Raw genomic sequence first — 18,926 nt, 5'->3', positions numbered from 1 at the left:
GTCGGAGAAAGCAATCAGTACAGAAGAGTGAATCTGGGAGCTGTGGCCCCAGCCATGCACTGGTCTGGAGCTCTCCCTAACTCAACAGCCGTGGAAACAGAAGGGGCAACTAAAAGCAGCACGTGAAACCAGGACCCTGCTGAACAGTATGGCAGCCACAGCCACAGCCACTGAGCACACCCCCTTGAGGTGTGTGGTCAGCGCAAAAGACTAGCCAGACTTCAAAGACCCAGAATGAGAAATGTCATGCCAAATGTCTTTCTTACTGTGAAGACAGGGTCTCACTATGTAATTTTAGTTAACATGGAGCACACTTTGGAGACCATGCTGGCCTCAAACTCAGAGATCTGCCTGACTAAGCCTCCCAAGGGCTATGAAAAATCTTATTAATAAACTTGTGTTAGCCAGGCGGTGGTGGCCTTTAATCCCAGCACTTGGTAGGCAGAAGCAGACAGATTTCTGCAAGTTTGAGACCAACCTGATCTACAGAGTGAGTTCCAAAGCTACAGAGACACTGTCTTGAAAAACCAAAAAAAAAAAAAAAAAAGTTTGTATTAGCCAGGTGGTGGTGGTGCATGCCTTTAATCCCAGCACTCGAGAGGCAGAGACAGGCAATCTCTGTGAGTTAGAGGCCAGTCTGGTCTCCAAAGTGAGTTCCAGGATAGCCAGGACTGTTACACGGAGAAATCCTGTCACCAACAAAAAAGTTTGTATTGACTACATGCTAATATAATATTTTGGATATATTAGCTCATTAATTTCATCTGCTTGATTTTACATTTTAAATGTGGGGTTCCATCAATTTTTTTAATTTATCTTTTCTGTTTTTCACATAATTTCTCCCAATCCTACCCATCTCCCTCCCTCCCCCAAACAAAACAAAACAAAATTTAAGAGGGAAAAAAAAGGAAAAAGGGGGAGATCTCATCAATGAAGCTTCAGTGTAACACAGTGAGTCACACAGTAAACACCTTTTTCTACATATTTTTATATATGGGTGTTTATCACAAGGAATCATTGGTCTGGTTCGAGGCCCCTGGTCTCTGCTGCACCATCCATGCCGGGCCCTCACCGGGACTCTTCTGGACATCCCGTTGCTGTCCTGTGTCGTGGAGCCCTACAGCTCTGGGTTCACAGGACTCTCTCTCTCACACACACACACACACACACATCACTCCAGCAGGTCACAGACAGGGCGGATGTTAGTGGACTACCATCAATTTTAAGTTATATATGTGGTTCAAAGTATCTTTCTACTGCCCAGCACTGTACTACACAGTACTGAAAAGAAAAGAGAGCAGCTAATGAGGATTGTTCTGAGTCTTTTCCACCACTGCTGTTGACACCAACAGTATAATTCCAGCCTTGTCCCTTGTCTGGAAAATGAGGTTTTAACGGAAAGCCAGGAAGTGTTTTAAGCCATGGATTAAACCACAGGTCAAAACAACTGAATCTGGTTCTGGTCCTGATACTTCTAGAAGTTACTTGAAGAAACCCGATTTTCTCCCCTGTGACTTGGTTGTATGGCCCAATGGCTAAGAAAGGAAATTAAGTTAAATCCAGGCTCCAGCATCAAAATATATCCTTTCTGTTGAAATTAGTCTTCATAAAATGAAGGAATACTCACCCTGAGTCTAACGCATCCTCTTCGAGAGCCTCTCATCATTTTATCCTTGGACTAAAAGAAAAACAAAACACTCAGTAAATAAAAGGTTACAGACAACTGTTTTCAGAGTCAGCTGGGAGTGAAAAACCAATGAAAATTTACAGAACTGACCATTCCTTCTGCCCATTACCTGCCCCCAAAGAAATTTTTTATGGGAGAATGGCCAGCTAAATGAACATGGTTTTGTAGTTTATACGAACCAACCTGAGCACCTCCTCACTATGATGTTTATCCCTCCTCATGCCCCTTCACTGTAGTCCTGTGTTTCTCATCTAGGGGTTTAAGAATCTCTCCCCATGATGCTGGCAAAAGACAAAGGATCGCACTTTAGAAAAGGTGCTCAGCTTATCCACGTGGTCCCGAGAAGTCCTTGTTCAACTAGGGCTCCTTTCCTGTTTGGTTGCCGCTCATCAAAGTGCGTTAGCTGTCGGCTCTGGACTCTCATCCCTAAGCACCAGCCTCCTGCACATTTTCTGTACATGGACACCCTGTGGGCATGCCTCAGAGGTGAGAAGTCTGTCTTGCCTTATCTTATGCTTTAGTACAGTGCTGGTATACATTAGGTGCTCAAAAAACATCTCCTGTGAGACACTGTTGTCCCTCCTGTCCCCTTACTACACTGGGAGGAACACGAACATAAGGGGTCACAGCAAGCACTGAGCTGACATCCAGGAAATGTTCCTGAATGTAAACTGGTCACACAAAATAAAGTAAAATGTAGGAGAGGGAGTTTAATAAATACGTAATATTTGTGGAATAACTGGTATTTTCCATACCCCACCTATATGAGAAAAAAATCAAAACAAGCTGATTCCACATGACTGCATAATTGCCCCCCTTGGAGTCACAGATATTTAACCTCCAAATCTTCAAGCCATGGGAACTCATGTTCAGAGTGGATGCACTGAAGACAGCTTGTTTTTATTCTATTTACAAATAAATACAAGAACAAAGACATACATTTTAGGGGGAGAATATCCTCACTACCAAGCACGATCAGAGTTCTTTACTAATAATACGCAGCTAATGAAAACACTGCTAAGAAAAGCATCCCTTCGGCATTTAATAACCCTCTTCTGCACCTATATTTATCTTCTCTCCAAAATAATAAAGGCAGAATACAAAAACATTAATTAGGTTACAAACAACCAATGAGAATAGAATGAAAAGTAAGCTTAAAAAAATAAAAAGTAAAAGCTGCATACTCATCCTGGAGCCGCTCACATTGTAAAGCAGTTTTAAAAATCACAAGACACACAGCCAGACAGGCCAGTGATGTTGCTAATATTTGGTTTAGGAATTATAAACCCCTAGCCGGGTGGTGGTGGCACACGCCTTTAATCCCAGCATTCGGGAGGCAGAGGCAGGCAGATCTCTCTGAGTTCGAGGCCAGCCTGGTCTACAAGAGCTAGTTCCAGGACAGGTTCTAGAAACTACAGGGAAACCCTGTCTCAGAAAAAAAAAAAAAAAAAAAAAAAAGGAATTATAAAACCCTGAAAGAGATAACTGGAAGCAACTGCTCCAGAGAATCAGAATATGGAGCATTCTAAAAAACAACTGACAGACCCTTAGAAAACATGGTCGGGCGGGGACAGAAAGTCTAACGCATAAACAATCATAACACAGAGCAAAGCAAGCGCAAAGTGTCACAGACTCCAGAGAGGAACTCTGAAGGGACCAGAGAATTTCAGGCCTGGGCAGCAGGAGTGAATGCATGCCAGCTCCTGGTAAAGGCACTAGAAGCAATTTGATCCAATCCACCCCTTCTGTGGCTCCTTTCTCAGTAAGCTGTCTCCTCCGCTGTAACCCCCCCACCCCACCCCCCCACGTTTGTCAGTTCAGTTCTTTCTTCCAGAAAACAGTATCTGCAACCACTCCCAAGAGGTGCCTACTGAGTCCTACTATCAAGACCAGCAGAACTGCGTTGAAGTCTGAACCAGGCTGATCTATACAGCAAGCTCCAAGCCAGCTTAAACTACATATTGAGACTGTTTCAAAATATATATATAAATATGTAAAGCAAAACAATCTTCAGTGGCCCTAACCTGCTGAGATCTGATCCAAGAGCCCAAGCATTCCTGTGGCCGAGGCTGACTTTCCAGCTCCAGGAACCAGCCAGTCACCTTCATGCCTAGGGATTTTCACAGGCTGTTCTCTTGCCTGCAGTGTCTGCACACGTTACAGGTTCCTTAACAAGCTAATTCCTGCTCACCCTCAGAGAATTCTAGCTGAAGCCCAGGACTGCATTATAACCATTCCGGCCATGAGTCATTTTTAAAAACACAATCTTTCCCTTTATAATACTGTGGGGAAATAAAACTTCCCTGGATCTCTCTGTGCTCCAATCAAAGGCTGTAGGGCATGTCATTATAATTAAATTTTTCATTTTTCTCTGATCTCAAACAATAATAAACATTGTATCTGGAGTAGGAAGGTCATTTTAAGAAGCACAGTATTAAATCTGCTGTATTCAAAGTACTCTGAGTAAGTTTTATCACTCTAGATGAACTTCAGGATTCTACTTAAAAAGCCATCTATCAGGTAGAGAGATGGTTCTCTGGTTAAGAACACTTGCTGCTCTTGCAGAGAACCGAGGTTCGGTTCCCAGGACCCACACGGCACCACCTGTTACCTCACAAGCATCTGTAACTCCAGTTCCAGGCCTCTTCTGACCTCATGGGCACTGTACACACACCAGGCAATTACATACACGCAAGCATATACATAAAGTAAAATTTCTTAATCTTCAAGGGCAAGTGAGATGGCTCAGTGGGTAAAACTGCTTGCTATACAGGCCCTACGACTTGACCTGGAAACCTTGGCGGGAGGGGTGAACTGACTCCCAAATATAGTCTTCTGGCCTCCATACTATGCCTGTGCTATGGCACATCAGCTGTGCAACACACACACACACACACCACTGACAATAAATAAAAATTTTTGTTAATTAAAAAATATTCAAAATATTCTCCATTTAGGCTCCAAGACCACAGATACCATTTATGTGAAATTTAGTCTTTAAATGTACAAAATCATTTCAATCCAATTTCTAGAATTACATACATCATACATACATACATACAAACATACACACACACACACACACACACACACACACACACACAAACTCCCAGATGCTGTGGGAGCTCCTTCTACTCCTTCAGCCAATAGCCTTTAAGATTCCAGCCCACTTGGGCGTGGTCTTATACTATAAATGTAGCTGTAAAGCATGCACTTGCTCTCTTGCTTCCAGCTCTCATTTCCAGCTGCTAGACTCTGTTCCTGTTTTCCGTTAGTACAGAGGACTGTGATCTATAACAGTGTTCTGTAAGTCTCCCTAAATAAATAAACCTTTATTACATGTAAATCTGAACTAGTGTGGGATTATTTTGTATCTTCCGCTATCATCTGGTGCCCAAATGTGGAGAACAGTCCATACTTTTTGGGATTGGTCTGCCAGCCACGTGGCGCAATGGAACTAATTCTCCTGCCCTCCACTCTAGCTGGCTCCCACACACAACAGGCTGCTGCTCGACACTCCCTGGCTCGCAAACCACACGCTACCTCTCTGTGCATTACATGCCAGCCCACATGCTGCTGCCTGCTATCCCCATGGTGCACATAGTCTACAAATCACACTGATAGAAAACTTTGGCTTTTCTCTTTGTCCTGGGCCCCAACTCTCGGAATCATTTGATCACCTTAATAACTGCTCTTAATTTGTTAAGCAAAGCATATTTTTCAGTACTTAAGTAAGCAACATGTGCTGTTCACTGCTGCTAGCGTCTCTTGGCAACTGCAACTGCAACACTTGCTAGCCAATAATAGTTATTACATCTACTCTAATTCATTGTAATTGCCTTACAACAGCTAAGATCTGAAAATCTACAAAAAATTACTGATAACATCCAGGAGTTCAATAATTATTTTGCTTATACTATGGAAGGTATTCTGCAAGGCTTATATGATTTTTCTTCTGCATCTCTTTATTTGATTCTAGGAATAAGCTTTGTTTTCACTATTATCTCATTTTTTAAAAAATGGGTAAGGAACTGCCCATGCCTCGACCACTGACAAAGTGTACGATGTCCAGACTGGACAAGCAGGATACAAGAAAAAAGACTGCCGAACCTTTCAAAGACAGGGTAAGATGCTTCTGAAAATGTTCCTGCCTCTGAAAATGGTCTGTCAGTTACTGTAGGCCTTAGCCAAAGTTGGTTGCTTCAACATTGCAAGTGAGACTTTGGGTGATTGCCCAGGCAGCCAGTTGTCTCTGTCATCCACTGCACAATTTGGAAGCTGCTTGATTGCACTTCCTGCCTACTCAAGTGATATTATCTCCCTTCCCAGGCCTTCGATGGAGTTGAAAATTAGATAGTCGTAGTTATTGTTTTCTTATGATCTAGTCAAGCCATTTCCAATGCAAGATTTAGACTCCTTAGGATAGAATGTTTATTAAAATGTTAGGATATGTTCTTTGCTTAATATTGTTTATGCTGGTTGTAATTCTAATCTTATACTTGACATCTGTTCTTAGTATACATAGTTTTGAATTGGGTTTAGAACTCTCTTATTAAACAAAAGTGGGAGGTGTTGTGGGAGCTCCTTTAAGATTCCAGCCCACTTGGGCGTGGTCTCTTATACTATAAATGCAGCTGTAAAGCCTGTTCTCACTCTCTTGCTTCCTCTCTCACTTCCAGCTGCTAGACTCTGTTCCTGTTCTCCGTTCGTGCAGAGTACTGTGATCTATGAGTCTCCCCTAAATAAACAACCCTTTATTATACATAAATCTGAACTAGTGTGGGATTATTTTGTATCTTTCGCCATCATCCAAAGATAAAGAATGTATCTATAGACAACACTATAATAAAACAAGGTGGCTGTGGAGTTGAAATCCAGCTCTGCCAGAGAACCAACAATGCAGCCTTGACCAGATCTCTTCTGTTCTGACTCTAGTTTACCTGTGTGTAAAATGAAGACATGACTTACACTCACAAAGTTGTCCCAAATACTTAATGAGGAAATCATGCAGGACACCTGTGTAAAGCTGGCGCAAGGTTTATGCCCCTTCCATGTTCCTACCTTAAGTACAGCAAATACAAACTGTGGTGATACTCTTTAAACAGGTCCTATTCTCAAGTGTGACACATTTTATCAGAGTTCAGCATGTAACTAGCCAGGCAGAAGCAGTATTCTTAAAAAAAAAAAAAAAAAAAAAGCACATGTGCCTCCTCCCTTCGGGTATTATGACCCTTCAGACCATAGGCCCCAAGGAATTGGAATTTTCCAGGAATGCTGGTACCTGCAGAGAGATTTATTTATCGGAGAGATTTCACAGAAAGCCAGCTTCTTGGAAGATAGACCAGGAATCAGAAGCCAATGATGGGTCAATGATGGGCAGGACTACACCCTGACTCAACTGCTTAGCTATGCATACATCTGCCCTCTATTTAAATCTAAGCCTGAAGTCTGGACCCTGAAGATGGACTTGGAACGAGGGACACTGGACCTCTTCGTTTTCCCACATCCCAGCATGACCACACTGAACAAACCCCTTCTCTGCTTTTCACTATTACTTGCTGCTTTAACTGGCCCACTGAGGGCAGGTGGACTGAGTATAGTTTGTTGGGCTCCAGGAACCAGACTTTGACCCTAAAAACTCAAGTAACAAGAACAAGCACTTCCAAACATGACACCTTAAGCAGCAACCTAAAGGTCTCCTTGAGTCTCCTTGTCTTCCTAAGGAGCAGATCCACTGGACAGGAACAGGGTTGCCTGTAGCTTCCTTACCAAAACTGTATTAACCAAGGGTGATTAGCAACCAGGTGGATCACAGAGGAAGAAGTTGAAAATCAAACCACACAGAGCCAGGGGAATTTTGTCTCATGTCGCTGCCTGTTCTTCGGGTCCTCCCACCCCCCAAAATCACTTACTCCACCCCTTAGAAGGGTCACTAGCTCCTCAGTTTACTCTCCCCTGTACAAAGATGTTAAGCCACAGGCATCTGATTCCTCAAAGTCTCCTATTTTGTATGGTTCCAAGCACCCTGATAAACTTGGACACACTTTCTCTTGTTTATGTGCTTTTGATTTGGTTCATCAAACTTGCCAGCTCAAGAAAGGAAACTTCCCTTTACTTATATGTGACCTATTTCAAACATGCCTTATCAACTTTGCCCAATCTACATAAATCCTGCACTTGTGTGCACACACACACTTGCTTTAAGTAACACATAGACCACTCCAGGTGAAAGAAGAAAAAGCACCAAAAGTTTGTAATCCCCCTCGCTCCTGCTCACAGGCTTCCTCTGATCTCCCCACACTGGACAAAGGAACTGCTCTCTCCGCAGCTGTCTCTGCTGCACTGGTTATCATGTTGTGTCATGCACCTTTGACCCGTTTTCCTTGTCACACAGGGCAAAGTCTAATTATCATCTCACCATGATTACCTTCAACCTGTCTCCTAGAGTTTAGTGACTGCCTGGGACCTGGGAGGTGTCAGATAAATGCATACATAGATCCAGACTCCTCTCTTCAGCATCCTACTCATTAACAAACACAATTTACTTGAAATATGCTTATTTAGCCCCAATTCAAGCTATTCAACACTTCAGATAGAACAGAAGAAACTTTTTTCTTTTTCTAATAACTTTCTGAGCTATCTGTCAAGACAGAGTAGTCCAGGCTGGTCTCAAACTAGCTATGTAGCTGAGGATAACCTTGAATTCTTAATCTTTCTTCCTTCACTTCCTAAGTATTGGGATTACATGCATGTATTCGAGGAGGCTTTTCCTTTTTATTACACATATTTATGAGGGAAAGGGCTGCATCTCGGCATGCAGGTGGTCAGAGGACAACTTCCAGGAGTGAATTTTCTCCTTCACCATATGGGTCCCAGGGATTAAACTTAGGTCGGCAGGCTTGATAAGCACCTCCACTTGCTGAACCATTTCCCCCACCCCCACACTCAGGTTTTTTGACCAAATTTTTTTCAATTGCATTTTGAAAAGTAACATAAAACAATTACAGGTTAATAATAACATTATATAAACATGAAATCAAAACAGTGCCAAAGTAATTACATTTTTTATACTTTTAAATTTATTTCTTATGTGTATGGATGTCTTGCCTGCAAGAATTTATGCTGTAAGAATTCCTATCACCAGTAGCCTTTAAGTTACCCGCCCACTTGGGCGTGGCCTCTTATATTATATATGCCAATGTAAAGGGCAGCCTTCCCCCTCCCCCGCTGCAGGATTCGTTTGCTGTTCCCCGTTCTATCAGAGGATTGTGATCTGTGAGTCTACCCCTAAATAAGTAACCTTTTATTATACTCAATTCTGAGCTAGTGTGGAATTTCTTTTTAGTGTCCTTCTTCAAATGTATATGCAATACATGCATGCAGTGCCTGAGGAGGCCAAAAGACAGTGTCATAACAAGCTGAAGTTGCATAAGGTGTGCACCACCATGCAGGCTCTGGGTCCTCTTCAAACGCAGAAAGTGATCTTAATTGCTAAGTTATCTCTTCAACCCTGGCGTTTCTATATTTTTATGTTAATTGTAACTACTTAGCTCTCCAACAGTTGTATAAGCTTTGAGAAAGTCAGTTCAGTATATTTTTAGCATACATTAGCTACTCCAAAATATGAAGAGCTGGGGATGCAGCTCAGTGACAGATTCTTGCTTAGCAGGCACGAGGTCCTGGATCCTGGATCCAGCGCTGCAAAGAAAGAAGAGGGGGAAGGCCTTAAGTGACTCACAGAATCTGGCTTGAAGCCAGCATACCATGCTATCTATGAAAACCTGTTTAATTAAAGTATAAACATGGGCTATACTGCTTCACAAGTAACTGTGTTGGGGAAAGTTTTGCACAAACATATTTAAAACTCCCTGGAGAAGACCAGCTTGCCGTTTAAACCAACCTTGCTATCCTTTCACAAAGCAAAGTCTGTCCCACAAGCCACTTAAACTTCTATTTGAATGTAAAAAAAAATTTTTTTGTGGGGGGGGGGGGGTTCGAGACAGGGTTTCTCTGTGTTGTTTTGGAGCCTATCCTGGAACTAGCTCTTGTAGACCAGGCTGACCTCGAACTCACAGAGATCCGCCTGCCTCTGCCTCCCGAGTGCTGGGATGAAAGGTGTGTGTCACCACTGCCAGGCTGAATGTAAATTTTTACTTTGCTTAAAATACATTTGTCTTAAACAAGAGTCTCACCTGACTTGCTGCAAATCTCTCACAGCTACATCTGTTTCCATCCGAAGTCTCTGACCTGTGTCCGAGCACAGCATCCTATTGTCTCACATGATAATGGATATGAGTGCCTCACCACTGTTTCTAAAGAGACAGGGTGTCTGATGCACTCTTGTATTTCCCCCTAACTGGTACCAACCACCCTTCTGTAAAAAAAAAAAAAAAAAAAAAAAACATTGAGTAAACGATAGTGGGCATCGTGCAGACAAAGAATGTGAACAGATGTCAAAATGTTTCAGCACTGAGCACACCCAGGAGGGTATGTGCCTAGCCAGTGCTGGAACTTGGACCATCAGCAATCCTGGGGCAGGGCAGTGATGACAGAAGCCATGGGTACAGAAACGCTTGCTCTTGGAAGCGGGACAGATAAAAGGACAGGAAGGAACCCTGCACAATGACAATAATTCTTTATGCTTTGATTAGGATATAGTAACAAGGTCATAAGCAAATGTAAAAACTTATTCACATATGCTTAAAATAGACTGATTTAACTTGGCACAATTAGCATTACAGAAAGCGGGTTAAACCTAGAACCAGAAGGCCAAGATAGAAGTTTGATGATCCCAGGTGGGATGACTGGGTTGTGGTAACGTGTGTCTCTAACAGAGATGCTGCATCTTCTTGTCAACATCAATGCCATTAAACATCTGTAACATGAAACTCCCCTTGACCAGATGCTGCATATAAACTTGGCATCCCACATCGCCTGCTTTCAGAAACTGAAAGCAATAATGCAGCACTCAAATGGCCAAAGGCTTCACTCCTTGCTATGAAATAATGAACTGGAACACAGGCTTTCATAATGGGACCCAATGTGCACTCCTGTGTAATACTAAATCAAACATGGACACTGGTTTGTTATCAATACCACGTGTCCTGAGCCAGGCACTATGCTTGTACTTCACTTCCATCATGTTTACCTTGTCACAATGAGTTTATGAGACAGCTCTTTTTACTTTTATTTTAGCTTTTTGAGGCAGGGTTTCACTTGACTTTGACCAGTCTCAAACTGGCCTGGAATTCACAGCAATTCTCTTGCCTCGAGTCTCCTAAATGTCACAGTTACAGGTAAGAGCAACCCACACTCAGCTTAGAAGAACTTCTATATCAGCTGTTGTGTGTGTGTGTGTGTGTGTGTGTATAGTGTGTGTGTGTAGTGTGTGTGTAGTGTGTGTGTGTGTGTGTGTGTGTGTGTGTGTGAAGGGGGTTACATACTAAGGTGCACATGTGGGAAGAAATCAAAAGACAACAACTTTTTTTTTTAAACAAAAGACAACTTTTAAGAGTCGGTTCTCTCCTTTCACCATGAGTTCCAGGAGTTGAACTCAGGGTGTCAAGCTCACATAGCAAGGCCTTTTTACCTGCTAAGCCACGCCACCAGCCCTAACCACAACTATTTTATAACTGAGAAATCAAAGGGGAATGTTTAAGAAAGTTGACCATGGACATTCATAGGCAGCAAATGAGAGAAACAGAAAGCAAACCCCAGGCACATCTATAACAGTCATGGTAAGCCTGCTCTCTCTACGTCTTCCCTAAAGTGTCTCTGAGTCACAGAGGATGAATGTAAAATGAATAACTGTCCTGTCTTTAGCTGAGGAAATGTCACCCTGCAGACAGCTGTCAGTAGTGAATGCTGGGGCAGGGGGAGGGGGCACCCTGCCTTCCCGCATACTCCTAGGTCACAAACACATCTTCGTCCTTTAACCCGAGAGCTTTCTGGATCTTTTCAAATTCATAAATGCAGAAAGGTAATATGCATACATTACATAAATTACAGTACAGAACTAGTCCTCAAGTACACTCTGGGGTAACCAGGCATGCAAATCTCACAAGCACGTTACTATTTCTGCAGTACAGCACATAAATATTTATAAGTGTAATGAAGATTAGAAATAGCTACACATTAATTCAAGACAGGCTTTGCTTTCAAACAAAAAATGTCATAAATTTAAAGAAAAAGCTTTTGGAATTCAGAACTTTAGGGATTTCGAAATGAGGGGTAACAGCTGGCGGCTCTGGCATTTACCTACTGCACTGTACGGGCGCACGCTTTGGAGCACCTTGGCTTTGGAGCTTTTTGTGTTGTTTGGTTTTGGTTCTTAGCTGATGACCAAATCTAGGACGACCACCACCTTACAACTGAGCCCCAGCCCTTCACTGTTTTTCGTTTTGCTCTGGGGTTCTCTGAAACCCAACTGTCCTATAACACAGGCTGGCCTGGAACTATGTGCCCAGCCTAGCCTTGAATTCTAGGCCATCCTTCTGCCGCCTAGCCTTGAATTCTAGGCCATCCTTCTGCCTCAGCCTCCAGGGCGCTAGGACAAGAGCAGGTGACAAGAGACTCAGCTCTTTCACTCTTCTTTTTAAAAAGGACAATTTTATCTTCAAGAGAGAATTTCGGGCTAACAGCTCAGGGAAGAGAGCCACAGGTTCAATTAAGGACAACCATGATGACTTAGGGTTTGCATTCTTTATCAAGTTAAATATTAAATACTAAAGAGCACCACACGCTTACCAAATTATTTATAGCACATCAGCACTGTGCGCTAGACCTCAAGGCAGACTTGTTTTGTTTCCCAAATACCGCCAAAAACACTAAATATTGATTCATGTTTTTTTAAAGAGAGTTGACTGAGGGAAATAATGGGGAAGTGTTAAAATACAAGTGGTTTGTGCTTCAATATTAGTATTTCCACCACCAAACTGTGAAATTATAATCCATTATTTATCATTCAATTTCATATCTTTATAAAAATAGCCTGAGGAACATTTTCCATACTTGGAAAAAGACCAATGTGGGTACAAAATAAAATGAGGAAAAGAAGAAAAAAATCCCTACCATTTTGAAGAGTGAGTCGTGGTTTGGGAGGGAGAAGCACTTGCTGCAAAATAAAGACTTGAGTTTCATTCCCAGAGCCCACATGGCAGAAGGAAAGGACTGACTACCCCAAGCTGTTCTCTGACCCTGACGTATGCACTGTGGTAAATATTTGCACACATGTACATACACACATACATGTAAACCAAAACACCCCCAAAAAACTTTAAAATACATGTGTGTGAAAATGTGTATAACACACAAATACAATGCTAGTTTCTAAGAATAACAGCTGGAACGATGGAGCTTGGATACTGTCTAGCCCAGGACTCACTCTACAGAGCCCAGTTTAGAAGGGGTTATGTTCCAAAACTCCTTGTTCATATCTGGAGTTTAGAATTTAGGAAAAAAGTGTTTGCAAAGAGACTTAAATTTGATTTCTAAGTTATCTAGGGAATGCATTTGAAATCTAGTATGTAAATATGAAAACAGAGGGTAAATCTTAAGAATTCGAATACTCTCTCAGAAATGATTTCCTTAAAGAATTTCTATCACAAATGTTGGTGCTTAAGGGAAATATGGTCATAAGAGAATAAGAAGGTAGCTAGAATCCAGAGCTAAGAAATCAAAAAGGCTAAGAAATTTCCTAAGACTTGAGACAGGTGAGAGGAAACCACTTTTGAAAGGCAACTTAAAGACAAAGCACAGGCAAGCCCTGGTTCCTTACCAAACCTAATGACTTCAAAACTTAGAGATTTACAAAAGGGAAAGGCAGGTATGCTGGTAGACTCCCATAATCCCAGTACTCATGTGGTAGAGGCAGGAGGATTGAAAGCAGGCTTGAAGTCAGCCCTGACTATATAGTGAGACCCTGACACTAAAATACAAAACAAAATAAAAATAAAAGCAGAAGTTGAAAGTTACAATGCAGGCACACACAACACGGGGGCTAGTCACGCAAGATGTTGCCTATCAGAAATTTATCCTTGGTCCCCAAATCCAGGTGATTAAAATTCAAAGGCAAATGATCTCTGTTATAATGTGGGTGCTGAGGGTTTCCTACAGAGACGCATGTTAAAGGTCTGGCTACCATAGCCAAGATTAGACCCTGAAGACTCTCGCCTAGTCAGTGAATGAACACCTCGGTGGATCCTCACTACAGTGGACATGCTAGAAAACGGGCCTAGTTAAAGGCAACAGCTCACTGGGAACACAGCTCATTCTCAGCGAGTCTTTCTCTGCTTCCTGATCACTATGAAGTAAGCAGCCAGCCCTGCTTTGAGTTCCCAACAATGATGATAGTGCCTCATCTTGGGCTCAGAAGTAGGAGAGCAGACCATCCACAGGCTAAAATTTCCAAAACCAGAAGCTAAATGTAAACACTTTGGACAAAGTTACAGTAATTAACCAGAAGCAAAAAGATCACAAGTTCAAGGTCAGACTCTGCTACAAGTGGGATCAAGAACAGTCTGGTCTATATAAGACCCATCTTTAAAAAATCCACAAAATGAACAAATAAAAACAAAACTCTGTGAACTAAATAAACCTCTTTTCTCTCTTACTTCCCTAGCCTCAGGTTTTCTGTTATAGCAATACAAAATGGACTATGAGAGAATGAGAGATACCAAGGCAATTCAATGGGAGAACAACCTTTTCCATGGTACAGGAATAACTTATTTAAATATACAAAAGAATAAGTTGGATTCTTTCCACATTCCTACACACACACACACACACACACACACACACACACACACACAAAACAGGTTAGAATTACCTAAGACCTAAACCTTGGGGCCAAAATTATCAATTTCTTAAAATAAAATACAGATAATTTTAAAAACCCACAACCACATGGATAATATCAAGTGCATTCTGGGTGGTATAACCTTAGGCTATTCTATAATGTTAGAGTAAGCCATGACATCTAAAATTTGATGCCAAAAGCATGGGTACCATAAGAATAAACTGGACATTTTGTGCATCAAAGGAAACCACCAACCACAGAAACACCAGGCTGGGTGCAGGTTAGTGGCAGACTGCCTGTTTAGCATGCATTAGCTCTGGATGTGATCCCTAATACTGCACCAAAAAAGAACAAAGGAATTAGAGTCTCAAGCAAAACAAGTCTGCAAATTAAGTATCTGATACAAAATTGGTATCTTGAAGACAGGAAACTCAGCTGGGTCTGGTGGCACACCCCAGTACTCAGAGCAGGAAAATCAGACATTCCAGGTCACCCTCAGCTACAGAGCCAGCATGAGACCAGCAAGGGCCACATGCCACAAAGCAGGGAGGAAAAAAAAAATGACACAAATCCCAGCATGGAAAAGGGGACTTGAACACAAAGTCCCACCCCTGATGAGAAGCTACTTGCCGGAAAAGGGAAAATGGGTTTCCCAATGAAGTAACACCGCGTCTGCCAACTGCACACAAGGACAGGCTGCATGAGCAGGTGTAAAAGGTACTCCTTATTTTTTAGGTGCTTTTTGTTCTGCTTTAGTATTTTTTCATCACAGTACTGTTTGTTTATTTATTGGTTGGTTTTGATTATCATGTTTTGTTGGGGTTTTTGTTTGTTTGGTCTGAAGGAGGAAGATAAAGAAAACAAGAATATAAATTCGGGTGGGCAGGGAGGAAGGAGGAACCTAGAAGGATTTGGGGGAGGGAAAAGAATATGATCAAGAAATATATTGTGGCCCACGCCAGGCTCCCACATGAGACGGGGCAGGCTCCATTCTTTGTGCTGTGAGGGGCTCCGGGGCTTTGCTGGGAGGCCAGGCAGCGCAGTAAACACTGCTTCTTCAGTGCTCCAGGAGCCTAAGGGCTTTCGTCACCGGGATGCCAAAGCATGGGAAGAACCCAAGTCAGAACCGGAGACCAAGAAGAGTAAAGGGGCAGCAAGGAAAAACGAGAAAGAGGCTGCGGGAGAGGGTCCTGTCTTGTATGAGGACCCTCCAGATCAGAAAACCTCACCCAGTGGCAAATCTGCCACTCTCAAGATATGTTCCTGGAATGTGGATGGGCTTCGAGCCTGGATTAAGAAGAAAGGTTTAGATTGGGTAAAGGAAGAAGCACCAGATATCTTGTGCCTCCAAGAAACCAAATGCTCAGAGAACAAACTCCCAGCTGAACTTCTAGGCTTGCCTGGACTCACCCATCAGTACTGGTCGGCTCTGTCTGACAAGGATATAGCGGTGTGGGTTTACTTTCCCGCCAGTGCTCACTCAAAGTTCCTTATGGCACTGGTGAGGAAGAGCATGATCAAGAAGGCTGGGTGATTGTGGCTGAATTTGAGTCCTTTGTCCTGGGAACAGCCTAAGTCCCCAATGCAGGCCGGGGTCTGCTAAGACTGGAGTACTGAAAGCGTTGGGATGAAGCCCTTCACAAGTTTCTGAAGGACTTGGCTTCCCGAAAGCCACTTGTGCTATGTGGGGACCTTAATGTGGCTCATGAAGAGATTGATCTTCGAAACCCCAAAGGAAACAAAAAGAATGCTGGTTTCACTCCCCAGGAGCACCAACGCTTTGGGGAGTTGCTGCAGGTTGTCCTGCTGGCTGACAGCTTCCGGCATCTCTTCCCCAGCACCGCCTATGAGTACACCTTTGGACTTACATGACGAATGCTCGGGCTGAGAAGGTCGGTTGGCGCCTCGATTACTTTTTGTTGTCGCACTCTTTTTTACCTGCATTGTGTGACGGCAAGATCCGCTCCAAGGCTCTCGGCAGTGACCACTGTCCGTCACCCTCTACCTCGCCCTGTGACACCTGCTGAAATACCTATGCCTGGGAAATAGCCTCCTCTCCCCGGCACACTTTTTTTTTTTTTTTAAATATTTATTTATTTATTTATTATGTATGCAGTATTCTGTCTGTGTGTATGCCGCAGGCCAGAAGAGGGCACCAGACCCCATTATAGATGGTTATGAGCCACCATGTGGTTGCTGGGAATTGAACTCAGGACCTTTGGAAGAGCAGTCAGTGCTCTTAACCTCTGAGCCATCTCTCCAGCCCCCCCGGCACACTTTAATAGGTGTCCTTTAGACCCCAGGTTTTTGTTTTTGTATCTGTTCCCCACCCGCATTTTAAATGTTAAACCAAACATTGGGTTCCATTGAACAATCAAAGTAAAAATAAAAAGGCCCTACTTGGGAAAAAAAAAAGAAAGAAATATATTGTGTGCAGAAGCTTTTAAACAATAAGAAAAAGAGGGGTGAAGATCTACCACAACATCTGCCGACGAGTAAGTGAGCACCCAGAGACTACGAGGTACTGCCAGACACCAAACCTCAATGAACCTTGAAAATGATGAAGGGGCTTCCAGAAGAAATGCTGGCACGAGACAGATGACTGCTAATAGATAGTTTCAAGAGCGAAGAAAAGTTTCTAAACTGTGGGACTGCCACAGTTGGTGACTTTGCTAAAATGAGTCATTTTAGGAAATCATTTTGGTGACTCATCAGCTTAGATGAATGAACTGTATGGCATGTGAATTAAATCTAAATGAAGCTACTGAGGTGTCGAGGGCGCAATGCATGGGGGCCTGTGCCCCATCCCCAGCATGGAGGGGAATAACTGTGGGAAGATGAAAAACAGGCAACCGAAAATCTACCCAAGACTGTAACAGGCCGGGAAGATGGCTCCGGGTGAAGAGCACCTGAGCTACTCTAGAGGGCCTGCTCCTCTGTACCGCCAGGTCCAGGACGCCTCTGCCCCACCAACGCCTGCACTCCCCCACACACACTCACATGCACACACACACACTTAACACGGCTAAAAATAACAATAAAATGAATTTTTTAAAAAATTTTTTTAAGCTGTTACAACTAAGATGCTTGTTTACAGCTTAACAGAGCTTTAACAGACACTGGCAGTCCGGACAGCCAGGATTTTAAGACAAGGAGAAAGAGAGGATATAAAGCAGAGGTGGGTAAAAAGCTCTCCAAATGAAGCCCTTGAAAACTCAGTGCCAATGAGACCCAGTGCACTGAGGATGCTTCCGTATGAGGGAAGCAAAGCACCTGAAACAGGTGAGTGCAGGATTCTGAGCTCCAGCAAGCCTGGGTTATTGTCCCATGATAGTAGGCCACTCCTATAAGGAATGAGAAAGAAGGGGGAGTGAAACCCTGCACAACCTCAGAGGAGCAGAACACATTTTTACCCAGATGTTTATATACCCTGCTGTGCCATAATTACAGCTAAGTCAGCCATGTCCTACCAGGAGGTGAAGGCAGGAGGATGGTAAATTTGAAATCAGCTATACAGCAAGACCCTATCCCGAAAGACAAAATACTGCTAAAATAAAATATGAGAAATAAGCACAGAGACTTTACATGAATAAAATCCAGGAATCATCCCATACCCTTTTAAAAATTTTTGGGACAGGACCTCATGTAGCCTAGGCTGGCCTCAAGTTCACTGTGCAGCCTAGGACAGACATGAAATCCAGATTCTCTCACCTCCACATTCTGAGTGCCGGGATAAAGGCATCACCACACCCCACTTAGAAAAATCAGCCTCCAAAATGAACTTAACCTTGTCAGGTGAGTAAAAATAATAAATTATGAGTAACTCAAAATACTTTCTTTGAACATGATTCCATTCATATGAAGCCATGTACCATAAAAACTTAATTTCTAAAAGCAGTCACTTTTAAAGTTTCTCTTTTTTAGAAGAAATGCATCCACTCAGGAAGTTGAAGCAGAACACAAGTTCTCAGCTACCCTGCATTATCTAGCAAGTCTGTCTCAATATAAAGGGAAGAAAAAAGGGAGGGAAGGAGGGAGAGCGGGAGAAAGGGAGGAGAGAGGGAGAGAGAGAAGGAAGAAGGGCGGGAGGAAGGAAAGGAAGTAGGATGGTCCTAGTCTAAGAAGACAGCCCTTTATAATAAAGTCCTTAAAAAGGAAAACAAATTAATAGGCTGGCCATCTGTTTTTCTCTATCAGTATTAAAATAATGCCATTCTTAATCTAAATCATTTATTGTGTGTTCTAGTTTTGACTGCAATTGCCTATTACATATCTGAAAATCTAATTGGAGGTAACTCCACATATACATATGGTATATTTAAGATTAATAATTCTTTCTTTTGGTTTCCTTTTTCCTTTCAGAGTATGCAGATATTTAGCCTACATGTATGTCTATGCCCCATGAGTATAAGAACTGGGTGGTGGTGCCTTTAATCCCAGCAT

At 42.7% G+C, this 18,926-nt stretch overlaps 1 protein-coding gene and 1 pseudogene across 9 annotated transcripts in view; one reads left to right on the top strand and one right to left on the bottom strand.

Annotated features, from left to right (window-relative positions):
- Positions 1–18,926, bottom strand: part of Osbpl9 (oxysterol binding protein like 9) — a 136,234-nt gene that overhangs the window by 106,214 nt on the left and 11,094 nt on the right. For all 9 annotated transcript variants that reach the window (XM_038332415.2, XM_038332416.2, XM_038332418.2 and 6 more), the window contains exon 2: positions 1,628–1,678. In XM_038332415.2, coding sequence (XP_038188343.1) covers positions 1,628–1,678 — 51 coding nt within the window. The remainder of the gene's footprint in view (positions 1–1,627; positions 1,679–18,926) is intronic.
- On the top strand, positions 15,454–16,510 carry LOC119816308 (annotated as a pseudogene).

This window comes from Arvicola amphibius, chromosome 6 (assembly GCF_903992535.2).
Source record: "Arvicola amphibius chromosome 6, mArvAmp1.2, whole genome shotgun sequence".
In the NCBI taxonomy this organism is placed as follows: domain Eukaryota; kingdom Metazoa; phylum Chordata; class Mammalia; order Rodentia; family Cricetidae; genus Arvicola; species Arvicola amphibius.
This window is presented reverse-complemented; position numbering and strand designations above follow the sequence as displayed.